The 27796-nt window shown below is 37.3% G+C and overlaps 1 protein-coding gene across 17 annotated transcripts in view; it reads left to right on the forward strand.

Annotated features, from left to right (window-relative positions):
- The window catches only part of ZEB2 (zinc finger E-box binding homeobox 2), a 191425-nt gene that overhangs the window by 109940 nt on the left and 53689 nt on the right, over positions 1 to 27796 (forward strand). For 16 of the 17 annotated variants that reach the window (XR_010322322.1, XR_010322325.1, XR_010322321.1 and 13 more), the window contains 5 exons: positions 10867 to 11055; positions 11744 to 11958; positions 14584 to 14692; positions 15625 to 17594; positions 18992 to 19172. Coding sequence is in view for 11 of the 17 variants with exons in the window: in XM_010586332.3 (XP_010584634.2) it covers positions 10867 to 11055; positions 11744 to 11958; positions 14584 to 14692; positions 15625 to 17594; positions 18992 to 19172 (2664 nt within the window). In the remaining 6 variants the exon portion in view is untranslated. Of the gene's footprint in view, positions 1 to 10866; positions 11056 to 11743; positions 11959 to 14583; positions 14693 to 15624; positions 17595 to 18991; positions 19173 to 21067; positions 21130 to 27796 lie in introns of those variants that run through there. The other variant, XM_064287239.1, reaches the window with a different exon arrangement.

Genomic DNA, 27796 nt, shown 5'->3' on the forward strand with positions numbered 1-27796 from the left:
CCATGTCAGAGCAGGGGTGGAGAGCCTGGCCAAGACGCTGGACTAATTCCCAAGAAGAGAGAAGAAAACTCTGTTGCTCTTGACGACCCTTCCCTGGCTTTATACATGCCTCTGTACCAGTCGGAGGCTCCGCTGGGCTGCCGGTATAGCTGTGTAATGAGAAAAAGATCATCCTCTTCCCTCACAGTTGCTTTTAGATATCTAGTGCCAATATGTATTTTGGAAGCCTCCTGCAAAAACGCACATACATTTTTAATGATGAAATGCTTATATTCTGTTAATTAACTTTAAACAAAGTAGCCGTGAGAATTTACATACCTTAACAAATGCTGAGTACAAATTATTTCTTTTTTTTTCTTAAATTGTGGTAAAATATAGAAAACAAAACATTTGCCATTGTAACATTTTTTGAGTATATAATTCAGTGACATTAATTACATTCACCTTGTTATGCAACCATTGACACTTGTACATTTCCAATTTTTTTTAATTATATTTTATCGTGTTTTAGGTGACAGTTTACACAGCAAATTAGGTTTCTGCTGAAAAATTTTTATACAGATTGTTCCGTGACATTGGTTACAATTTTTACAATGTGTCAGCATTCTCATCATTTCCATTCTGTTTGTGCTGTTTCCATTGATCTAGCTTCCCCTCTCCTCCTTGCCATCTCATCTTTGCTTTTGGGTAAATTTTGACCATTTGGTCTCATATAGTTGATTGTTTAAGGAAGCACATTACTCACAGGTGATATTGCTTATTTTATAAGCCAATCTATTATTTGGCTGAAAAGTGACCTCCAGAAATAGCTTCAGTCCCAAGTTCAAAGGTTATCTTAGGGCAGTAGTCTTTTGGGTTCCTCTAGTCACTATTGGTCAAGTAGGTCTGGACTTTTTAGGGAATTTGAGTTTCGTTCTACATTTTTCTCTCATTCTATCTGGGACCTTCTACTGTGTCCTGGTTAGAATGTTCGGTAGTGGCAGCCAGGCAACATCTAGTTCTGGTCTCAGGATAGAGGAGGCTATGGTTTTGGGGGGCTGTTAGTTGCATGGACTAGTTTTTTCTTTGAGCCTTTGATTTCCTTCATTCCATTTTGCTGCAGACAAGCAGACACTAATAGCTGTATCTTAGACGGCCGCTTGTAAGTTTTTAAGACCCCACACATTACTCACCAATCTAGGATGTAGAACATTATCTTTGTAAACTATGTTATGCCAACTGACTAAGTTGTCCCCTGAGACTATGGTCCCAAACCTTCTAACCCAGTAAACAAATTCCACAAGTTGTTTTGATATGCCTAGGAGCCTCTGTGACTGGCTTCTATGTGCTTTGTTATATATGCATATATATATATATATATATATATATAGCACACACAAACGTTTATATACATATGCCTACAGATACACCTATACATGCATGTACACTTCCTCATGTACGTGATTTTATGTACATATATGCATCCATATCTACCCATGTAACCACACACATATTTTTTGGTTGTTTTTACTGTTGGTGCAAAATTGTATATGTTGTAGCCTTTACCTAAATTGTCTCTTTTTCTTATGCACTTCTTAGTGTCTTTAATTACCTTGGTCAAGTTGTGCAGACTTCACCCATATTTGGTCTTGTCTTTCCCATCACCCAAATTAATATGTCTACTACATAGAAAGTGATTCCTCCTCCCTTTCCCTCCCATCCCTCGTAACTATCGAAGAGTTTTGCTTTCTGTGGATTATGTACCTCTTAAAGCTAAAAAATTCTACACAAATGACTAAAGTAAAAATAACTTTCTTTGTTTTCTTATCATCTAAGACATTGTTAATAAATAGACAATTTTTCAAAAAATTGCAATTACAGTTACCTACATTTGTGACAGTTTCTTTAGGTCTCAGCCCAGACCTAATGAAGTGACTAAAGGTCAGATTATAAAATAAATATATCATTTCTGGACCTCTGGTGGCACAGTGATTAAGAACTCAGTTGCTAACCAAACGGTTGGTAGTTCAAATCCACCAGCTGCTCCTTGGAAACCCTGTGGGGCAGTTCTTCTCTGTCCTATAGGGTCACTATGAGTCAAAATCAACTCGATAGCAATTTTTGTTTGTTTGTTTTTAATATTTCTATATTATATGGAGGAAGTATACATATACATATAATCTTGTTATGTTGTTGTTGTTGTTGTGTGCCATCGAGTCAATTCTGATTCATAAAGACCCTATAAGACAGAGTAGAACTGCCCCATAGGGTTTCCAAGGCTGAGATCTTTACAGAAGCACATTGCCACATCTTTTCTTCCATGGAGCCATTGGTGAGTTTGAACCGCCAACTTTTTGGTTAGCAGTCAAGCGCACACACATGTATTTATATGTCCAGATATCAAAAAATTACAAGCCTCTAATGTATATGCCTCTAAATATGAGAATCACAAGCATAGGAAAAAATATAATCCACATTGTCGTGTCCTCATTCTCAAGCACACTGTCTGGCACTAGTAGGTACTCAGACAGTTATTAAGCAAAAGGATGGATGCATGATTCTACTCTGTTTTTTACATACACTTGCTTTACCTCTTCTGGACCCTCCAAGACTTTTTTTTTCAGAGAATTATTTATTCATTTTGATGCTTATTAAATAGCTTAGTATAATATGAAAATATATTTCTTCAATTTTTTTAATGAAAATTGACAGTATCCTGGGCATTAAACCAGTGATAATGGAGTACATGTCTTCCTGTGTGAACATATGCTTGTCACAAAGAGAAAAACTAAATGGCAAAAGGCTGAAAGTGAAGAGAAGGAAACATAAAAGCAGAAGAAATAGGTACCAGGGTCTCCTTATAGTTTATCTGCTTGTGAACTCTGAGTAAGGACCACTCTTAAGTATCTTGGGGAAAGTATCAGAAAGCAACTAGATTATGGAGGCTAACAGATTTGGGGACCAATATTTCTCTTTTATTTACAGTCCTGTTAACATTGCTTGTTTTTTAAGCAATAATTTTTGGGAGGGATGCAATAATTTTTAAAGTCAGTCCATACTGACATTTGTCAATATCTACAAAAACAGTATCTGTCTAAAGTAGACATAAAGCTATTTATGTATGAACGTATCGTTACTAAACATTAGTAAGCACAATATATTTAGAAAAAAATTTAGACTCTTCTGACTTGAAGGGACCTAGAAATTCACCCTAACAATATTAAAATAAATGTGGCAATAAGGAAACATTTTTAATTAGCAATGTTCTTTTTTTTTTTGATTGAGAAAAGTTTACCTGACCTTACGGAAGGCTGAGATATTTGCAAGATATTAGGGTAAACTTTAGGACTAAATGCAAAAGCTCTGGATAAAGTATGGAAAGAAATTACTTGAGGTTTCTTGTGAATTTTCATTATGGTTTCATCGTAAATACCATGCAAATATCCTTTGTCAGTGTGTTTTGGCAGTTCTTCTGAGAAGACCAGGGAATAAAGAGGATTACAGAAAGAAGGAAAATGAGGTTGATTTTACACTGGAAAAATGCAGTGGGGAATTCTCTTTTTAACAAAATTTCTACCACATTGTTGTATCCACTATACAGTATTACAAAATCTATGTGAAGATCAAAAGTACAAACTTCCAAATGGAATCACAACCTTCATTCTTCCCGATGATTTTGAGAGTAACCAATGTGTAATCCTATCATTTTTTTCTAGTACTGTATCAAGGTGTACAGGGTGATTTTTGGTTGTAAGTTGCATGAAACACAACTCAAGCTAACTAAAGCAGAAAAGGAAATTTTTTGGCTCACAGAATTTAAGAAGGATTGACAACAAAGCTACCGGAAGGGCAGGGATGCAGCTTGGCCTCAGGAACAAGTAGAACTAGAAACAAACTCTCAGAATGGGCCATCTTGTCTCTGCTTTTCTCCATGTGTCTGCTTCGTTCTTTCTCTTCATAAATCTTCTTTCCCTAGATGACAAAAAACAGTTCCTTAGTGCTATACTTATAGCTACAGTCACTCAGAACAAAACAAAACAAATACTGCCTTGATGCTGTCTTTGGACAAAGCCTTACAATCATATGGAGGGAATCCATTGATTACCCTTACACCAATCAACTATTTGGCCTGGAGAATGGAGGACTAAGATTGGCTCACTTCACGTACAAATCAATCAACTGTGACTAGGGGAAGCAGGATTGTGCAATAACACGACAGCTCCCTTGGTTACCATAAGGCTTGAGGATAGAGGAGTGGGGAGCAGTACTTAGGCAAAGGAGAATGCTGTGATGCTAGGCTGAAAAAAGTATGTTACTAGGACCTGTAGAACCCCCAAGAAAAAAACTCATTATATCCATGGCAACTGTCTTGGAAGAAGTACAGCCAGAATGCTCATTCAAAGCAAGTGTGGTGAGACTTCATCTCATGTTCTTTAGACATGTTATCAGGAGGGACCAGTCCCTGGAGAAGAACATCATGCTTGGTAAAGTAGAGGGTCAGTGAAAAAGAGAGAAAGACCTTCAGTGAGATGTATTGACATGGTAGCTGCAACAGTGGGCCCAAATACAAAAACAATTGTGAGAATGGCACAGGATGGGGCAGTATTTTGTTCTGTTGTACATAGGAGTTGGAACCAACCAACCTAACAACAACACCCACGCCAACTGCTCTAGGAGAAAATTCTACTTTCTACCTAGCTCACGGCAAGTTCCAACGATAGTTCACTTAAGTGACTCTAGATATATTGAGCTGTATAACCAATAGCATATGTATACCACATGAAAAAAATTCTGATAGAACAAATAGATTTAAATGATTAAGTCCCACCTTCTTCTTGAAACCTTTTAAAATACTCAGCTGAACCCTGTGAAAATCTTGTATGTATTTATGATCACAGTTTATCATATAATTGTTCTCCAATTACCTGAATATTTGGTCTGAGTCCCTAGCTCAGCTGTAGGCATTTTATCTTATTCTTCCTTTTACTAGAAGACCTCTACACCAAGATTAGTGTTAAGGACATAATTTATTCCACACCCATTGCATAAATGTTTGAGAGCCTACTATTGTCTAGGCAGTGTTCTCAATACCTAAAAAACAAAGATGATCAGGACACTCTCATGGCTTTAAAAAGGGCACATGATTTGATGTCCGCTGTCCCCATCACACTTGATATAGAAATCTAGCATGGCCAAATTTGATCTAGCAAATGAATTGCCTCTCTAAACACCAGGAGTGTATCTAGATGCAGTTTAGTTTGCCTATCCAGAAAAATCAGAATTTTCCTTCCTTTTAATCCAAAAGGCTATTAATGCAAACCCAGTTGAATTTGCATTTGATTACATTTCTGATGGAAACATTCATATGCAAATGAAAATTCATGCAAAGATAGCCAGATAATTCCAATAGTTGCTGAAATATCAAGATAAAATTAGGATAGTACATGCATATCCATCCATGTTTACTAGGTTACTCTAAGGTCATCAAATGGGACACTGTTCTCGAAATACTAAAATAAATCATGGCCTAAACATTTGACAACATTTGAGAAGTCCAATTCAAAAAGGCGCTATTACATTAGTTTCTTCTGCCATAAAAAAAAAAAAAAAAGCACTGAAAAAAGATGTTCGTCACTGGTAAAATCAGTTGAGTCGCTAAACAACGTTTCATCTTGGATCCACCATTTTGTTCCCCCTATCTGTCTTTGCCATTAAAAATGAAAGATGTTTTTTGATAGACCCAAAGTTATTTTGACAGTGTGAAACAGTGAACACATAGTTTGTGCAAGCTGGCAGTTCCTATATGCTTCCTAGTGACTTAATGATGCAAGTTAAACAACATCATCACAGTCACCACCAATTACTATCCTTCGGAAAGCATCCGTGGCACTGTGAGTATACCAGTGGAAAACAGCTCTAAACCAGTTGTCTATATTCTCCTATTCAATTAATAAAAGACTCAAGCAGATTTTTCAAGATAACATATAGAAGCTTAATCTACTACTGTACATTTCAAACCTATTTTGGGGGGAAATACAGGTCTTGGAATCAGACTGTTGTTAAACTTAACAGACGTTGGAATGGCAAAAGAGAAAGGTTTGAGATCACAGCATTCAGGATTGTTAGCACTTAGGTTGATAGTCTACAAAGTATAGTTCTCCCCAATTCCCTTTGATTTGATCCAGTGATTTTCTTCATAGTTTCAAGTCCTATTCGAATTCCAATGCTCCTTGTTTTGGTGAATGTTACCTAACATCCATCAGATTCTGGAAGCCTGAATCCAAGGGAGAATCTTGGCATCTCCTTCCTTGGCATACCCAATCCTCCCCCAAGTCTAGTGATTTTACTTCTTAAGTATCTCTCAAACCCAGCCACTTCTCTTTATCTCCATCACCAATTTAGTAACGTTTTTGCCTGACGCATGGCCAGAGTCTCCTAACTGGTCTCCCAGAATCAACTTTTTTCTTCCTCCAGGCCTTGCTCCACTCTATAGCCAAAGTTATCCTTTAAAAGTAAAAATAGTCATAATTTCATCCAACCATCCTCCTTGCTTAATACTCTTCAATGGCTCCGTGTTTCTCTTAGAATATAGACCCAGGTCCTCGCATGGTGATTGCACTGTGCATAGTCTGATCCCTGCCTGCCCCTCCACCCTTACATCTTGCTGCTCTCCTTTCACTTTCTGCACCCTGGCACTATCCTTTTAGATCCTGGAATGTACCGTGCTCCTTCCAGTGACAACATCTTTGCATGTGCTGCTCTTCCCCAGCTTCTGAATGATTTACTTCATGCTTCCTCAATTAAGTCTTTCTTGGTCTTTTAGACTCCATCAGGTCCTCCTGTTACTTCTTTCGTGCCACCATGTAACTTTCTTTGAGTTTGTAATGATATATTTATTTTTGAGATAATATACATTTTATTGATCTCTCTCATGGTTTCCTGAAGGATGAGACTAGATCTTTCTCTTTTTTTGGTTTATTTTACTTACTTATATTTTTTGCTTACCAGAATAAGACACGATGCCTATCATATACCAAGTATTCAATAATACTTGTTGAAATAACGGTGCCAGTTCCTATTCTTCTCATCTGTAATCCACAAATTCGTAACAATGAAAGCCCAAATAGAAAAGTTGATGGACTTGCTCAGATACCACCCTGTCACAATTTGCCAAGTACAATTGGTATGCCAATACTGTAATATCTTTTATGGCAGAGAAGATGCAGTAAAGAATATAGTCATGTGTCTCTTAACACCCACAATATGTTCTGTGAAATAGGGCATTAGGTGATTTGGACGTTGTGCAAACACCATATTATAGGCAGTCTCTGGGTTATGAACATCCGACTTATGGACAACTTGTACTTAAGAATGGACTATCATAAAGCCTATTACATTAAAAATCTGCATACAGTGGTTCGTAATAACAAACACACATATTACTTCGGGATGCTCATGAAAACGATGCGTGTTTTGGAAGTGTTTAATATGCCTAGAAAGGTAAAATATATACTATATACTAAGCCAAACATTTTACCAACTGACTTTGAATAAGAACTGTATGTACCTGTTCTGACTTAACTACAAAATCAACCTAAAGACAGACTTAGGAACAGATCTCATTTGTAAACTGGGAACTGCTTGTTTCCAACAGATATGAGATACACGTATTACATGCGGGAAGCTGTTGTGTTCGTTACCTCCGGTTACGTCCAGTACATCCGTTCTCTGATCGGGATTTCTAACTCTACTATAACCTTATGGGACCATGAATGTCTATGCGGCCAGATGTTGCCTGAACAGACATTATGCAGTGCATGAATGCACAGTGGAACCAAGGTTAACTGCTCTCATAAACTATTAAAGTAGGACTCCACCATTAATTCTACTAGCAAAGGACCTTTTTTCACCTACCTGTGGTAGAGAAAAATGTAACAGTTACTTTCGCAACTCTGTCTTATGCACAAAATATTTTTAAAGATGTTTAAGCCACAGCTGATTTCAGATACACATCTAAGGTTCCCAATACACAAACTCTTGTGACACAAGGTGCTGACACTGGTTTACAACTATTACTCATTTCATGGGAATAGAGTCATAATTACAAAAGTCAAAGTCATATCAAAATCACATAGCAGTATAGCGAGTTTCTTGTTACCTCTGTTACTTTTTTATTTTATTTCTATCCGCTGTGAACTTAAATTGTTAGCAGCTTTAAAATATTGAGCTAAATATTGAAATGATAAACTGCCACATTCCATGATTTTTTAAAATAATATTGTATTATGTTCTAATGGAAGTTTACACAGCAAATTAGGTTCCCATTTAAAAAATGTTATACAAATTATTCCCATGACAATGGTTACAATTTTCACAATGTGTCAGCATTCTCCTTATTTACATTCTGTTTGTTCTGTTTCCATTGATCTAGCTTCCCTTCCCTTCCTTGCCTTCTCATCTTTGCTGTTGGGTAAATGTTGACCGTTTGGTCTCATGTAGTTGACTGTTTAAGGGAAGACACTATTCAGGGGTGATACTGTTTATTTTATAAGCCAAACTATTATTTGGCTGGAAAGTGACCTCCAGAAATAGCTTTAGTTCCAAGTTCAAAGATTATCTTAGGGCAGTAGGCTTGGGGGTTCCTCTAGTCTCTACCAATAGAGTAGGTCTGGCTTTTTTGCAATTTGAGTTTTGTTCTACATTTTTCTCCCGTTCTATCTGGGACCTTCTATTGTGCCCCTGGTTAGAATGGTCAGTAGTAGTAGCCAGACACCATGTAGTTCTTCTGGTCTCAGGTTAGAAGACACTGTGGTTTATGTGGGCTGTTAGTCCTGTGGACTAGTTTTTTCTTTGAGCCTTTGGTTTCCTTCATTCTCTTTTGCTGCATATGAGTAGAGACCAATAGCTGTATCTTACGTGGCTGCTCTCAAGCTTTTAAGACCCCAGACACTGCTCACTAAACGAGGATGTACAGCATTATCTCTGTGAACTATGTTATGCCAATTGACTAAGTTGTCCCCCAAGACTATGGTCCTAAGCCTGTTAATCCAGTAAACCAATCCCACGAGTTGTTTTGATATGTCTAGGAAGCCTCCATAACTATGCCCCCTATGTGCTTTGTTATATATGTGGATATATACGTAGCACACACAAACATGTATATACATGTGCCTATAGATACAAAAAAAAAAAAAAAATTTTTTTTTTTATAGATACACCCATACATATAGATGCATTTACTCCTATGCCTTCCTATACACATATATGCATATGTATCTACCTACATAACCACACACATATTTGCTGGTTGTTGTTACTGTTGTTGCAAAATTATGTACGTTACAGCATTTACTGAAATTGTACCTTTTCTCATGTGTGCTTCTTAGTGTCTCTATTTACCTTGGTCAAGTTGTGCTGACTTCACTCATATTTGGTATTGCCTTTCTCATCACTAAAAATAACAAGTGTCTGCTATCTAAAACGTGCCTTCCCTGCCTCTCCCTCTCATGCCTAGTAAACATCAAAGAACGTTGCTTTCTTTGTGTATATCTATTCTTGACTTTTGATAATAATGGGACCATACAATATTTGTCCTTTGGTGATTGACTTACTTCACTGAGCATAATGTCCTCCAGATTCATCCATGTTATGTTTTGCAGACTTCTCATTATTCTTTAGAGTTATGTAGTATTCCATTGTATGTATCATAGTTTGTTTATCCATTCATCCTCTGATGGGCACTTAGGTTGTTTCCATCTTTTTACTATTGTGAATAATGCTACAGTGAACATAGGTGTGCATATGTCTATTCATGCCACTGCTCTTATATCTCTTGGATATATACCTGGGAATGAGATTGCCGGATCATAAGGTATTTCTGTTTCTGGCTTTTTGAGGAGGCGCCATGCCATTTTCCGTAGTGGTGGTACCATTTTACAATCCCACCAGCAATGTACAAGAGTTCCAATCAACTACAACCTCTCCAGCATTTGTTGTTTTTTTGTTTGTTTCTTTGTTTTTTGATCAGTGACATTTTTGCCAGAGTGATGTGGTGTCTCCCTGTAGTTTTGATTTGTATCTTTCTAAGAGTTGATGATTCTGAGCATCTTTTCATGTATTTATTGGCCATCTGAATGTCCTCTTTGGTGAAGTGCCTGTTTTTGTCCTTAGCCCATTTTTTGATTGGATTGTTTGTCTTTTTTAGTTGAGTTGTTGAAGTTTTCTATATATTTTAGAGTCTATGATTTTTTTAATAAAGTCGCATTAGCATCTCTAGGAATATCTGTCCTTTGGAATTTGTCTCAAGACAGTATAGTCCTGGCTATCTGTGATATTGAGAGAGTGGAGGGTTAAAGGCATATATTTAGCAACAGGATGTTTCTGTGGTTAGGCACGTTAAGTTAGTGGACAATAAAAAATTAAATATACCTTTTTGAAAGGAAAAGGAAGTTTTGTATAGATTATTAAAATAGCTTTGAGTTTATATTACTTCTCATATGTATGAACATTAGAATTTAGTTCTTTTTTTTAATTTTCAGTAAAATTTTAAAAAATCTATTTCATTCTTTGTGAAGAAGAATGCAGGTTATAGTCCAGAAAGAAAGAAATAAAACGTACTTACAGGGTTGCTATGGGTTGGAATCGACTCGCCAGCAATAGGTATTTACCTTAAAGCAAAGTGTCCTCTTTTTTTTTTTGCATCTATCATGGCCCAGAATAAGCATTTAATCAATAACTGGTCATCTTGACACTTGTTACGAATAAGCCAGGTACCTGTAATCTTATTGCAAGTCAGCGTTTCTTACTAACAACAATGTCACTGAACTTGGGCTCCTAGAAAGAATCTTGGTCCTGAAAAAAATGGTTCTTTTCTTTTTATGATTTCAGTTAAGAATGCAAATTGCACCTCAGACTTTGAAGAGTACTTTGCCAAAAGAAAACTGGAGGAACGCGATGGCCACGCAGTTAGCATCGAGGAGTACCTTCAACGCAGTGACACAGCCATTATTTACCCAGAAGCCCCTGAGGAACTGTCTCGCCTTGGCACTCCAGAGGCCAATGGGCAAGAAGAAAATGGTGAGGCTGTAATTCATTTTTAGCCACTACACTGACCTCTGCAGCTGTTACAATTACAAATGCACCACATGCCTGGGTGTTTACCTTAAAATTTGAAGAACAGCTGCAGAGGCATGGAATTTCATGAGCAAAGATTAGAACTGTAATTTTAGGGTATTGTGAATTTTTTTGTCAGCAAATTTGTGTCATTTGTACATCCAATAAAGAACAAGTACAATTAGAGCCTATTTCTAAGAGATAAAAATATCTAAATGCATTCCTATCTTTCTAAAATATTTCACTTTTCAGGAAGAAAAAAAGTTTGGAAATACTGACCCTCACCTTTTGTTCTTTACCAGCACCTGAAAGGCTCCCCCACACCCTGAGTTCCCGGGTAATCCATGACTAAAGGTTTAACGCGAACCGTCAGCCATCTAAAGAGAATCTCCGCGTTTATCAGCTGTTTGAATTTCCCCCAAAAAGCTCGAGTAATTAATTAATCTTCCAGCACAGTGTGAACTGATCCCTACATGTCCGTCCTGGGTGTGCAAGGGGACGAGTGTGCTCGGAGGCCGAGTGCAATGATGGCACTCTCGTGGAGCAGATTGCAGTGATTCCTGTCATACCATCCCGGGCAGTCAGCCCATTAGCTGCCATTGATTTACTGACCTTTTGGCCTGCTTCTCTCTCTCTCGTCTCTCGGCTACAGACCTGCCACCTGGAACTCCAGATGCTTTTGCCCAACTGCTGACCTGCCCCTACTGCGACCGGGGCTACAAGCGCTTGACATCACTGAAGGAGCACATCAAGTACCGCCACGAGAAGAATGAAGAGAACTTTTCTTGCCCTCTTTGTAGCTATACGTTTGCCTATCGCACCCAGCTCGAGCGGCATATGGTGACGCACAAGCCAGGGACAGATCAGGTGGGGGGCTGCTTTTAAGTGATTTCTTTCTATAATAACCCCTTAGAGAAACGATATTGCTGTGATTGGCAATCATTATTAATTTTTCATGGCATTTTGAAGATGCAGATCTTTTAATGGTAATAGCTTTAATTGAGGTCTAAATGATTTTTTGATGGTCTCTTCTAATATGATTTAATAGTCTTATGTTCACGATCGAATGAGTGTGTTAATTTCTAATTTAGAAATTTTATTTGCACTTTAACTTGACTTTAGTTTCATTTTTATGTTCCACAAAAAGTGAATGAAATTGTAGCATTTTAATTATACATTATTAAACATCTCAGCAATTTTAATTCCATTTTTTACCTAGCTTTACTTAGAATTTTTTTTTTCATATAGGATCCAAGTTACAGTAAAAGAAGGGTGTTTTTTTTCATTTCTTATGTAACACCTTCAATTACTTAGAGTTATTTTACAAGCTGCTGATACTAGTATATGAAATCTAATTAAGTGCTTTAAAGAAATTTGAAAAGGCATATATATGTATATATGTACATATATATCATAAACTGGATTAATACTAAAATGTTGGGTATACATTAAAAATGATTCCTTCTTTATATGCTTATTTGTAGCTAAATGCTAAAATTGCCCTACCTCTTTTGGCTCACTCATCTTAAAAATAAAAAGTGTGTCTTGGATAGGTAAACATAGTTTCTGAAATTCTTAAAATGACTGAATGGAATTGATTTACAGGGCCCCTTAAATGTTTTAGCAAAACTGCTGTTTCTATCTTCCTGGAAGAATTGACTCTGCCAACTGACATTATGATGTGTTAGAATGGTAACAGAAATGGTGTGCCTTCAGTCAAAATAACTGGCACTATTTTTTATTGACCCGGCATCACCCTATGTAAGCCTTGACACCATACCTGTTTTTAAAATTATTGAACAGGATTTTTTATATAAAAATTTTTTTTCTTTTTCCTTACGAGCTTTATTTTCCCGGAATAAGGAAAATGAGTGTAAGCAAACAATCCAACAATGGAACTGTACTATTTAAGAGGACAGCTCAGGTAAACCATTCCATTTCTGCCTGGGCTTGTCACCCGAATGTTTGGTTCAAAGTTCAGTTATTAAAACGAAATGCTGGCATAGTTATACTTATGTAATAGTTTATCTCCCCTTGCTCATATGCACAAAAACTCTAGGAATAAAAAAAAAAGTTGCCTAGAAATCTATCTAGCATAACTTCTTTAAATTTCACATGCAGAAGTGTGATTGTGTTGGCGCATTATGAATGGTAGCTTTGGTGTTGAAAAGTCCCCTCATTTGCTCATGGCATTTACAATTAGTAAATTAAAATGATTGTATCATATTAACAGTGGCACAACTAAAGTTTATAGTAGTCCTCTGAGGGCTGTGGGGGGAGACAAAGCAGCTGTTGCTGTTTGTTTATGCAACTCAGCAACATATGAGCGCTGGTCCCTCAATGGAGCTCGGCGGGCTGGGCTCCGCTTGATCTTTGAAGGTTGCTGCTGTTTGAACAAACCTCCCTGTGTCCCATGTAACACCATCTGTCTCACTAGGAATGTGGGAAGATTCAGCACACCCTAGCAGTTGTCATACCGTTTCTGTGCTGTCTTTTTGCAAAAGGCTTTTGTGTCACTGCCGCTTGAAAAAGGCTGACCTCCTACCTTGAGCATCCAGAGTGGATGACTGTATTTTTTTTTTTCCAGAATTCTAAGTCTCACTGCCTTTTTTTCCCCCTTGTTCAAAAAGGTCAGCTGTGTTTGATTATATCTTTGCTGCTTTTAACTTGTCTTTTCAGCAAACTTTTTTTTCTCCTTTTTGTCCCTACTCCCTAGCACACTACTAAAAAGGAAAACGAAAAGTCGTTGAAGTCTTTCCTACTGGTCTGTGATAAAACTGCTCAAGCAGCTATCACCCGAGATGTTGTCTCTTACATTTGATAATGAATCAAATCTGATATGTAACACTTCAGGAAAAACAGGGTTTACATTTGGTACTAGCACAGTGAATGAGATGTTTAAACATGCTTATCATATAATGAAATATTTATCTTTGAGTTTTTTGTTTGTTTTGGGTTCGTGGATTTTTTTTTTATTATTATTATTCTTTAAATTTAGGATTGCCTCTGTATAAATTATACTTTTAACCTATACAAACAATTCATAAAATTAGTTATACTGTGTGGGCTTTTTGGAGACTATTTAGAATTTTCATGAAAATATTTATTTTCTCCTTGACAAAATAGGTACATTATATCAGGGGAATCTTCAGATCTTAAATGTTGCAGTAAACACAGCGAACCACAAACATCTTTACAATCACACTTTTCATCTCCAAAGGCTCAAAGAAATATTTTGGAAAAGAGACTCCAGAAATAATTCTAAAGCAAGCGTTGGTTGCGCATGTGAAAGCACTTTTTTTTTTTTTATTCGTTCCAATTTTATTGCCAACATTATCACTTTAATTGCAACTCTGAAAGACTGGGCAGATAAATAAACATGTACTCAAACCTTTTGGCCTGCCTAAGAAATAGGGGCCGTTTAAAATATTTGTAACACATTTTCTTTGTTCCTCCGGCACAAAACTGATGTTCGTATTTTTCCTTTTATAGCACCAAATGCTGACCCAAGGAGCAGGTAATCGCAAGTTCAAATGCACAGAGTGCGGCAAGGCCTTCAAATATAAACACCATCTGAAAGAACACCTGCGAATTCACAGTGGTGAGTAGCAGAGGTGCTGGGGTTTGCATTGGCATCTTGTTTAATTACAGCAGTTTTTAAAGATTGTTTAAAATCTACACAGTTCTGTTTGTAGCTTTTTGGTGCTCCTAATTTATCTCATAAACTATGTGTGCCTGATATGTCCTCACGAGATTTATGGTACCACCAATAGCTCTATCTTACAAAAAGAAGGAATACTTACACTTCTTAAAAATTCCAAATGCTTCATTTCCAAACCTAGAGGCTCTCTTTTTCTCCTTTCAAAAAAAAAAACCCTCCTACAGACTAAGCATTTTTGATCTGAAGAAACTCAACTGGCAAATTCTGAAGGAAATTCATTTTTGGTACCTCACCAGGAAAGAAAAAGTGGAAGAATTTTGGATAGGAGGTTGTGTATGATAAACATCCCTTGATTTCTGAGAGCTGCATATTATAGAACAAACATTCTACCACTGAGATTTCTTCTTTATAACTAGTTTGATAGCTCTGCTCAACATTTTATTACCAAATTGGATGCTATTCAAAGGACTAGTTGGATTGGTAGAATCAATGGCATCTACACAGAGTTGATTAAAGACATGGCTACACTTCCCTTTAAATACTGTGACATCTTTATTGTGCTATTGACCACACATTAATCTGACACTCTGTTTAAATGGGAGGCTGCCGATGGCAAGACAAGATTTGGGATCTTGGCTGAAAAAGGCAGAGATAGCCCTCGCCTCCCACTGCTAACATCTTGAATTATGTCCTCCCAGGGTAGATAAAAACCAGAAACAGTTATGGTCAAATAATTCTAATCTAAGCACGTAGACTGTAGAGGTGCCCCATTGTGTTCCTTTCATTTAGTTTGACAGATTCTTGTCTTGGTAGACAAATGTAGTTGTTACCTAAACAAAGAAATGTAATGTTAATTCTAATTATCATTTTAGGTGAAAAACCATACGAGTGCCCAAACTGCAAGAAACGTTTCTCCCATTCTGGTTCCTACAGTTCGCACATCAGCAGCAAGAAATGTATTGGTTTAATCTCTGTAAATGGCCGAATGAGAAACAATATCAAGACGGGTTCTTCCCCTAATTCTGTTTCTTCTTCTCCTACTAATTCAGCCATTACCCAGTTAAGAAACAAATTGGAGAATGGAAAACCACTTAGTATGTCTGAACAAACAGGCTTACTTAAAATTAAAACAGAACCACTAGACTTCAATGACTATAAAGTTCTTATGGCCACACACGGGTTTAGTGGCACTAGTCCCTTTATGAATGGTGGGCTTGGAGCGACCAGCCCTTTAGGAGTTCATCCATCTGCTCAAAGTCCAATGCAGCACTTAGGTGTAGGGATGGAAGCCCCTTTACTTGGATTTCCCACAATGAACAGCAATTTAAGCGAGGTACAAAAGGTTCTACAGATTGTGGACAATACGGTTTCCAGGCAAAAAATGGACTGCAAGGCTGAAGAAATTTCAAAGTTGAAAGGTTATCACATGAAGGATCCATGCTCTCAACCTGAGGAACAAGTAGTTACTTCTCCTAATATTCCACCTGTAGGTCTTCCAGTAGTGAGTCATAATGGTGCCACTAAAAGTATTATTGACTATACATTAGAAAAAGTCAATGAAGCCAAAGCTTGCCTCCAGAGCTTGACTACTGACTCAAGGAGACAGATAAGTAATATAAAGAAAGAGAAGCTACGTACTTTAATAGATTTGGTCACCGACGATAAGATGATTGAAAACCATAACATATCCACTCCATTTTCATGCCAGTTCTGTAAAGAAAGTTTTCCTGGCCCCATTCCATTGCATCAGCATGAACGTTACCTTTGTAAGATGAATGAAGAGATCAAGGCAGTCCTGCAACCTCATGAAAACATAGTCCCCAACAAAGCCGGAGTTTTTGTTGATAATAAAGCCCTCCTCTTGTCATCTGTACTTTCTGAGAAAGGAATGGCAAGCCCCATCAACCCCTACAAGGACCACATGTCTGTACTTAAAGCATATTATGCTATGAACATGGAGCCCAATTCTGATGAACTGCTGAAAATTTCCATTGCTGTGGGCCTTCCTCAGGAATTTGTGAAGGAATGGTTTGAGCAACGAAAAGTCTACCAGTATTCAAATTCCAGGTCACCATCACTGGAAAGGAACTCCAAGCCGTTAGCTCCCAACAATAACCCTCCCACAAAAGACTCTTTATTACCCAGGTCTCCCATAAAACCTATGGACTCCATAACATCACCATCTATAGCAGAACTCCATAACAGTGTTACCAATTGTGATCCTCCTCTCAGGCTAACAAAACCTTCCCATTTTACCAATATTAAAACAGTTGAAAAATTGGACCACTCAAGGAGTAATACTCCTTCTCCCTTAAATCTTTCCTCCACATCTTCTAAAAACTCCCACAGTAGTTCTTACACTCCAAACAGCTTCTCTTCTGAGGAGCTCCAGGCTGAGCCTTTGGACTTGTCATTACCAAAACAAATGAAAGAACCCAAAAGTATTATAGCCACAAAGAACAAAACAAAAGCTAGTAGCATCAGTTTAGACCATAACAGTATTTCTTCATCATCTGAAAATTCGGATGAGCCGCTAAACTTGACTTTCATCAAGAAGGAGTTTTCGAATTCAAATAATCTGGACAACAAAAGCACTAACCCCGTGTTCGGCATGAATCCATTTAGTGCCAAACCTTTATACACAGCCCTTCCACCACAAAGCGCATTTCCCCCTGCCACTTTCATGCCACCAGTCCAGACCAGTATCCCTGGGCTACGACCATACCCAGGACTGGATCAGATGAGCTTCTTACCGCATATGGCCTATACCTACCCAACTGGAGCAGCTACTTTTGCTGATATGCAGCAAAGGAGAAAGTACCAGCGGAAACAAGGATTTCAGGTAATGAGACATATCATTTGCTCTGAATAGAGGAGATGAAAATTATATAGCTTATGGGCATGCAGGAAAAAAATAGCAGTGAAAAAAATCAAGTGCACTGTTTTCAGCAGACATACAAGAGTTTATTTTAACTTGAACTTAAAACTGAGTGAGCTAGAAAAATAAATGGATGAAAGAATGAAATGCTGTTCTGTGTAAGCACATTTGCTTTAAAAAAAAAAGGTAAAGAAATCAATATTTATTTTGTGGTACATTTAGATGGATTCATCAGCTTTTAGAATTGTGTACTGATAACATTTGGTGGGACTCATGTAGATGCTAAAAAGTAAAGTTCCTAACAGTCACATACCTTTACAGCTGTTTATGATTTATATATATATATATATACAGGATATATAAATACATACACATTAATGTATTTTAAGAGAGAATAGTTTATTATAAAGAGTGTTTAAAAAATACTTCGTGCATTCCACATGACTTCTTTTGTAATTTTCAAACTAATAAATAATGTATGGGTTTTCAAATACAAAATGCAGGTATGTTTTCACATTATACAGTATAATCCCTGTTTGCAAGATAGGCGCATAAGTAGCAGTACACCTCAGTAACAGCTGTTCCAGTATTCCAATTTACAGTACGTCCGCCCTCTTTGTAAATGTTTTTAAGCCTATTTAATCTTCTCTAATATTAATTAGTGCAAACGTAGTCTAAGAAAACTGAACTGTGGGCTAGCGAATGGAAATGTATGTTATCATGCCAGTTTGCACTCCTTTGGATCAAGACAAAATAAATATCAAGAAATTTAATAATTTACTGATCCACATTCATTATTGCTTAATGCTGAAGGCTGTTTTAACATAGATAGAACATTGATAAAAAGTGTTATTAATATTCCCTATTTCAAATTAGAAAATTAAATATAAAAATATAGCTCGAGGCCTTCAGTTGGTAGACATACATTTAAATAGATTGCATAATAACAACATTTTGTACCTAAATATAAAATTCAATTAAAATGAGGTTTCTACAGCTACAGATCATTTCTAAAGTTAAGCACACTGAAGAAAATACACCAATTTAGATCTTTTAATTTTCACTCAGGGATATTTCCCGGTATAAAGAAAATAAAGGATTTTAGGAAAATGTGTATTTTTCTCACCTTTGGAGTTGACTGTTTTCTTGAAAAACAGCTCTGCCATCTAGGGCAGATAAAGTTTATATTTTTGTTGAAGCGTGAGACCCCATAGATGGTTCATGGAAAATATTAATTTTTAAAAACGAGATCTATTCATAGCAGTCAACTTTTGAGGTTCTCCAAATGTCAGCCTAGGCGAGGTTGTTTGGTGTAAACACAAAGAGAAGAGACTGTGTTGAACTATGTGATTATATCACAGGGAGAATTGCTTGATGGAACACCAGACTACATGTCAGGCCTAGATGACATGACAGACTCCGATTCCTGTCTGTCTCGAAAGAAGATCAAGAAGACAGAGAGTGGCATGTATGCATGTGACTTATGTGACAAGACATTCCAGAAAAGCAGTTCCCTTCTGCGACATAAATACGAACACACAGGTATGAGTGACTTTGACTAGCTAGTTAGAGCTTCCCAGCCTGCTGCTGTACATTTCATAATATTTAATGAGTACACTTGTGCAACAGAAGATGTAGCGTATGCTGATACCTTCAACAAGGAAGAAATAATGCCTTTGCCTAGCTCCGTAGGACTTTTTTGTTGCCCGTTTATTGGATCATTCATGTGTTTATGAGTGTGCTTGTCTTTATGTCTTTGGAGTTAATCTGTAAACCAAATTTACAGGTCCTATCAAAGGAATATTTAAATGTCCAGGGCAATGAAATGGTGGGACACAAGCCAGTTATTGGAAATATCTTCAAATTCTCCAGCTGTGATGAACCTATATGTGTAAAAATTTAATAATAAAAAATTCAGTCAATGATTTATTAGTTTCATCGTCCAAATATCAAATGAGCTACTATTTGGGGGTGATTTTGTTGGGTTTTCATAAATTGACCCCATTTTGAATAAACTAAAAGGTTTAGTACTGTAAAAGAAAAGTCATAAATAAAGCAATAGGCCAAATGAGCTATGGAAACTGCCAATATTTGGAAGACTGAAATAAAACTTTCTAAGTTTAATTAGCTCATTTCCAATTCACGCATTACTAATTAGGAGCAATTATACAGACTTGACAAGACAGCAGTCTAATTCTTCCCTAGGAGTAGAGAGACAGTGGGTTAATTTTAAAAAAGAAAGATGAAGTACCATAATGTAAACCAAAAAGCAAACCCATTGCCATCGAGTCGATTCCAACTCATAGCATCCCTATAGGACAGACTAGAACTGCCCCCTAGGGTTTCCAAGGAGCAGCTGGTGGATTCGAACTGCTGACTTTTGGTTAGCACCCAAGCTCTTAACCGCTGTGCCACCAGGGCTCCCCATAATGTAAAGCATGTATTATTTTTCACAATCCAACACCTGAAACCAGTGCAGTCCTGTAGGAGAGCCAGAGCTGTTTCCTCCTTCCTTCTCCTCCCATCCCAACAGCAAGGTAACTCAGCCTCATCCCTGTCCCTAAGCCATCTCCCTCTCTTCTCCGCTAGAAATTTGGCGCACTGAACTGACTCTCGATGAGGAAAGGAGTGTAGGATCTCAATCAAAATATTGGTGGGAGGGGTAGAAATCAGGAAATTTTCCATGGGTAAAATTAGGAAATGTTTCATTTCAAATCAGGAAGTCCAGTATCAAACACTTTAATCTGGAGGGAAAAAAAGATACTCTAACATTAATGCTTTTGAAGGGAATCTGATGAAGAAGCAGGAAAGAAAAAGAAAGGAAGAAGGAAAACGAAAGGAAGGGAAGGGGAGGGAAAGGAAGGGAATCTGAATAGTTGCTGCCACATTTTGACTAAATATGTAGCGCCCTTTCTAGTGATCCCAAACTATCCTTGGGGAGCACATCTACTCATCATCTTTCCTTATTCCTTATTTCACATGTGCTGAGGCAACACAAGTGATGAGAGTTAGCCTGAAGGGGGGAGAGGGTAAGTTCTGTAACATTAAGTGTTGAGGGTATTTGTGAGGAGCACAAGGCTGATAAATTGCAGTGCTCATACTCCACCCAATCCTATTTCCTTCTCCTTCAACTGACTGACATTAATTGCTATTATTGTACAAGTTCAACTAATAATATCATAATATTTATATTGATACAACCCAGTGAAATTGCCTTATAATGACACAATCCAATTTGAATAGCAAATCCAAACAGCTTTTATTACATAATTCCAGGCTTGAAGCCTCAAAGTTTTCTACATTTGTCTTTTACTCACACATTCTTTTTTTAGTACCAAGTCCTATTGAGCATTTACAGAGTAAAGATATTTTCATACCTAAATTTAATGTTAACGAACCTCAAATATATTTTGTATCTCATTATTCCACAACAATAGGCACATCACTGAAGCATCTTACCTATCTGATTGGTTTTATCGTATGACCATGTGCAAACTCTATCATATAGTACGTGGTAAGTGTAAAACTTGTATTTTAGTGAGGCCTATCAAAAAAAAAAATTTTTTTTTTAATCAAACATATTGACATCCAGTCGGTATATTTGTTTCCTGTCAATTAGATAGTCCATATATTATATAGATATATAGATACTTAAGAGACCCAAAAGTTGATAGATTGCAAATATGTGTAACCACTGCAATGAGAAAACTAATTTGCATTAAAAAAAAAATAAAGATAAAAGGCTCTGTTCCTTTAAGATGTGAGAACACCTGTTGCCGAGAAACACATTGCCTACCAACAGGATGCTAACCAATGGTTTCTCTAAACTTGTGACTAGTTATACTCCCATTGGCTTCCCAGCTTGTCAAGTTTCCAGTGTGCTAACTTTTTGCTGTCTTGACCCGACATTTCATGACATGACTACTGTCAGGGTGTTAAACCAAAAAACCAAACCCGTTGCTGTCGAGTTGATTCTGACTCATAGCAACCCTACAGGACAGAGTAGAACTGCCCCATAGGGTTTCCAAGGAGCGACTGGTGGATTCGAACTGCTGGTATTTTGGTTAGCAGCCGAGTTCTTAACCACTGCACCACCAGGGCTTTAGTGTATTAGGTTCCATCAAAGTGAAGTTCTTCATAAATTATCTATCACTGAGAAATATGTAAAAATTTAGCCTATTTTCCTTCCCTGTTTGGGCCCCTTAAACCTCTTATTTGTTCGTAATAAGCACTAATATTTTAAGAATATACTACTATGAAAATTTTAAGTGAGAATTGTCTCTGGGTTGGTAGAGTCTAAGATTGGGAACTAAAATTGAATCATCATTTGATTATATGTTGATTACCAATGTGCTATTGATAAAGTGTATTTCTTACGTCTGTCTAAAATTTAACATATAGAATAGTTTAGAGTAAGAAGACAATTTGAGAGACTTATTCTTGGGATCATGTGCTCTTTTATCTTAACCAATTTAATGTATTTCTTACACAGATACCAAAGTCATAATGCCTAATTTTTCATAGTAATGCCTTATTGCTTGCTGGCTTTTCCTGGGACCTAGACTAGGACAAGAAGCCTTGATGCTGCAGTGGTTAAAGCGCTCAGCTGCTAACCAAAAGGTTGGTGGTTTGAACCCATCAGCCGCTTCCTAGGAGAAGGGTGTGGCAGTCTGCTTCTGTAGATTCATAGCCTTGGAAATCCTATAAGGCAGTTGCTGCTCTGTCCTGTTGTTGTACCGCCCTGTCACTTCTCACTCATAGCAAGCCTGTGTACAACAGAATGAAACAGTGCCTGGTCCTGTGCCATGGTCACAGTCATTGCTATGTTTGAACCTATTGTTGCAGCCACTATGTCAGTCCATCTAGTTGAGGGATTTCCTCTTTTTTTGCTGACCTTCTACTTCACCAAGCATGATGTCCTTCTCCAGGGACTGGTCCCTCCTGATAACATGTCCAAAGTACGTAAGACAAAGTCTCGCTATCCTCACTTCTAAGGACCATTCTGGCTGTACGTCCAAGACAGATTTGTTCATTCTTCTGGCAGTCTATGGTATATTCAGTATTCTTTGCCAGCACCATAATTCAAAGGTATCAACTCTTCTTTGGTCTTCCTTATTCATTGTCCAGCTTTTGCATGCATATAAGATGATTGAAAGTACCATGGCTTGGGTGGGGCGCACCTTAGTCCTCAAAGTGACATCTTTGCTTTTGAAAACTTTAAAGAGGTCTTTTGTTGCAGATTTGCCCAATACAATATGTCGTTTGATTTCTTGACTGCTGCTTCTATGGGCGTTGATTGTAGATCCAAGTAAAATGAAGTCCTTGACAACTTCAATCTTTTTTCCATTTATCAAGATGTTGCTTGTTGGTCCAGTTGGGAGGATTTTGATTTTCTTTAGGTTGAGGTGCAAAACATACTGAAGGCTGTAGTCTTTGATCTTCATCAATAAGTACTTCAGGTCTTCTTCACTTTCAGCAAGCAAGGTTTTGTCATCTGCATATCCCAGGTTGTTAATGAGTCTTCCTCCAATCCTAATGCTGTGTTCTTCTTCATATAATCCAGCTTCTCAGATAATTTGCTCAGCATACAGACTGAATAAGCATGGTGAGAGGATACAACCCTGACGCACACCTTTCCTGACTTTAAACCACACAATATCCTCTTGTTCTGTTCCAGCAACTGCCTTTTGATCTATGTACAGGTTCAGCATGAGCACAATTAAGTGTTCTGGAATTCCCATCCTTCGCAATGTTTTCCATAATTTGTTATGATCTACACAGTTGAATGTCTTTGGAGTGTCAATAAAACACAGGTAAACATCTTTCTGGTATTCTCTGCTTTCAGCCAGGATCCATCTGACATCAGCAACGGTATCACTCATTTCACGTCCTCTCTTGAATCTGGCTTGGATTTCTGGTCGTTCCTTGTTGATGTACTGCTGCAATAGTTTTTGAATTATCTGCAGCAAAATTTTACTTGTATGTGATATTAATGATATTGTTTGATATTTCCCACATTCTGTTGGATCACTTCTCTTTGGAATGGGCACAAATATGGATCTCTTTCAGTCAGTTGGCCAGGGAGCTGTCTTCCAAATCTTGACACAGACAAGCATGCTTCCAGCATTACATCCCTGTGTCGAAACACGTCAACTGGTATTCCATCAATTCCTGGAGCCTTGTTTTTTGCCAGTGCCTTCAGAGCAGCTTGATCATTTTCCTTCAGTACCATCTGTTCTTGATCATATGCTACCTCCTGAAATGGTTGAAGGTACATTTACTCTGATGTTTCTATCTTCTTTTGATGCTCTTGCATAGTTCAGTATTTTGGCCATAGAATCATTCAACTCTAGCCTTGAATTTTTTCTTCAGTTCTTTCAGCTTGAGAAATGTTGAGCATATTCTTCCCTTTTGGTTTTCTAACTGCAGGTCTTTGCACATGCCATTGTAACACTTTACTTTGTCTTCCTGAGCCACCCTTTGAAATCTTCTGTTCAGCTTTCTTAATCATTTCTTCTTTTGCTTTAGCTATTCTACATTCAAGAGCAAGTTTCAGAGTCTCTTTTGACATCCATTTTGGTCTTTTCTTTCTTTCCTGTTTTTTTTTAATGACCTTTCACTTTCTTCACATATGGCGTCCTTGATGTCATCCCACAACTCGTCTGGTCTTCAGTCATTCGTGTTCAATGCATCAAATTTATTCTTGAGATGGTCTGTAAATTCAGGTGGAATGTACTGAAGTTCGTACTTTGGCTCTCGTGGTCTTGTTTTAATTTTCTTCAGCTTCAACTTGAGCAGTTGGTGGTCTGTTCCATAGTCAGCCCCTGGCCTTGTTCTGACTGTAATATTCAGCTTCCCCATTGTCCCTTTCCACAGATGTAGTTGATTTGATTCCTGTGTATTCCATCTGGTGAGGTCCACGTGTATAGTTATCATTTATGTTGCTGAAAAGAAGTATTTCCAATGAATAGGTCATTGGTCTTGCAAAATTCCATCATGCGATCTCCATTGTTGTTTCTATCACTAAGGCCATAATTTCCAACTACGGATACTTCTTTGTTTCCAACTTTTTCATTCCAGTCACCAGTAATTACCAGGCATCTTGAGTGCATGTTTGATCTATTTCAGACTAAAGAAACTGGTAAAATTCTTCAATTTCTTCATCTCTGGCATTTGTGGTTAGTGAGTAAATTTGAATAGTCATTTTAACTGGACTTCCTTGTAGGTGTATGGATATTATCCTATCACTGACAGTGCTGTACTTCAGGATAGATCTTGAAGTGTTTTTTTTTCTTTTTTGAATGAATATGATAACATTCCTCTTCAATTTGTCATTCCCAGCATCGTAGACTATATGATTGCCTGATTCCAAATGGGCACCAGCAGTCCATTTCAGCTCAATATTTCCTAGGGTATCGATCTTCAAGCGTTCTGTTTCATTTCTGGCAACTTCTGATTTTCCTTGGAAACCCTGGTGGCGTAGTGGATTAGTGCTATGACTGCTAACCAAATGGCTTGCAGTTCGAATTTACCAGGTGCTCCTTGGAAACTCTATGTGACAGTTCTACTTTGTCCTATAGGGTCACTGTGAACCAGAATTTTCCTAGATTCACACTTCATACATTCCACATTCCAATTATTAATGAATGTTTGCAGCTGTTTCTTCTCCTTTTGAGTCATGCTGCATCAGCAAACGAAGGTCCTGAAAGCTTTACTCCATCCACGTCAATAAGGTCAACTCTATTTTGAGGAGGAAGCTCTTCCCCAGTCATATTTTGAGTGCTTTTCAAGCTGAGGGGCTCATCTGCCAGCACTATATCGGACTCTGTCCTATTGGGCCGCTATGAGTTAGAATCAACTCAAAGGCAACGGGTTTGGTTTTTTTGGTTAGACTGGGACAGAGGAAGGAAACACTACATAAACATTGACTTCAATAGGATTAATTGTCTCAAATAAAGACTGTGTAATATAAGATCTGAAACTGGCATTAGACACTGTCAAGAACTTACTTGTATTCCACTAAAATTTTAATCTGACATTTATTGAGTGCTTTCTCTGCTGAGACATTGTGGTAGATGCTTTTAAACCCACCTTATTTGGAAAAGTAATAAAAATGTTTCTACTTTCAAGTAAATAAAACCTAAGTTTTAAATAAATTACCAATTTTTTTCTCAGTTAAATAATTTTTTCATACCAGCAACCTTCCATTTTATTATTAATTTCAGTTTTTGATTCTAGATGAATCTAGATATTAGAAAAAGTTTTTTACCCTAAAAATTTGTTTTGGTTCACTAAATATCAATTTGGATGTTTTTCTGTATCTTGTTCATGTGGAAATTTAATTCCAGAACATTTTCATTTGAATCAGGTAAACCAATCAAACAAGTTTAAAGAAAAAAAAAAAAGGAGGAGAATGTCCAGGTCAGTTTCTATTTAAATGGAATTGATTAAATACTTATCAGTGAATTTTCTGGAGATTTGTAGAGTATTTAGGGCAAAGTAAAGCTCCCCTCTCCCCCTCAACATGTCCTTTGCGTGGCGTAATGGCTGAACGTTTTATTCTTTCAGGTTATCAGGTCATAATACAGACTCAATATATTTATATTATAAGCATATTGTTTATTATTGAGCAAATTCCCTGAAAATTGATTGTCTGCAACCATAGAATATCTATAAAATAGGCTACAGGTTAGTGGACATCCCCCAAGCGTTCCTAAAAGGCCTTGACACCTGTGCTGGGGAGAGCTCGCTGTCTCAGAACACTGCTCTGTGTTCAGTTTCTTTGGAAAGAAATAGCCATATCAACTATAATGTTCATTCAAAATTAATTCACACCGTCTCTTCATGAAGTGATGTAACTGGTTGACATTTTTGTTCTCCAGAACCAATGAGATATTGTCATCTAAAAAAGGTCATAGAACAATTCTACCCCAATGCACACTGTAACAGCTAAAACACCAAGAAATATTTCATCTAGTATTTCTCTTCTCTCCATTCAGACTTGTTTCTTCAGTGTACGCTGGTTCTGATATATGCATCTTGCTTAGAACTTGGGAAATTATCGAATATATATTAATGAATGAGAATAAAATTATCTAACATAAATTGAGTGCTTACTGTGTGCAATCCTTGTACAAAATATTTTACATGCACTGTTCCTTTACTCTCTATGCCCAGCCTGTGAGTTAGATCCCAAAATGATCTCCCTTTTACTGACAAGGAAACTGATCCTCTAGAGAGGTTACCATGCCCAAGACTGCCCAGCACCTCCTAAAACACAGATTTGAACTCAGACAGTCAGATTCTAGACCCCATCTCCCCTATTTAACACTTTGCTCACCATCCTGCTCTAGTGAATGAACTGCCGCAGTGAGAGCCGTGTTATCCTTGCTCCTGAGAGCATCCATTTCTTTAACGTCCAAGTCCACACAAGAAAGACCAAATTCACAACATAGCAACCTGAAGTTTCCTGGAAGGCAAAACCTTTGTCTTTTTCCCAAATGCACTTCTGCTTCCTGTTACACTACCGTCACACCCGGTGGTCTTGTGAAATGGAAAAGCACACATCTTTCCAGAGTCTTGGCACTCCATTGGAATTCTCCTCTCTATTTTTCAGTTTACCTCATTCAAAACATCTTTTCCAAAAGTTAAGGAATGGTTCTTGTGTGGTTTGAATTATATATATTTTTCTTCAGACTATTAGCTGCTTTAGTCCTTGAAGTAGGTTATTAGAAACGTCTTTATGTCCAGTACAACTAGTAGTCACCAATATGTCTCTTTCTGATTTCTTCCCTTAAAAATTACAGGTGATTAATTTCTTCCTACTGTAATATTGTGCCTCACCACATCTATCATCACTAAATTTATATTGGACTTTCCAGTAAAATAAAGACCATTCATGAAATAACGCATAACAGGCTACAGCATTTTCTAAATAGTGGCATACCCCAGAGACATCGAATAACATAATTAAAGATATTTGATTGCTAATTTAGTTTACATATCACCATATCACGGAATACCTGAAGTGTGTAGAGTGGGTTCCTAATCTTATAACACGACATTTAGCAAATAAAAATGGAGTTGAATCTACTAATGCCGGCTTTTAATTCAGTTTGCTGAAATGTAAGTTTGTATTAGGGGAATATAGGAGGCCTGGTGGCGCG

This window comes from Loxodonta africana, chromosome 6 (assembly GCF_030014295.1).
Source record: "Loxodonta africana isolate mLoxAfr1 chromosome 6, mLoxAfr1.hap2, whole genome shotgun sequence".
In the NCBI taxonomy this organism is placed as follows: domain Eukaryota; kingdom Metazoa; phylum Chordata; class Mammalia; order Proboscidea; family Elephantidae; genus Loxodonta; species Loxodonta africana.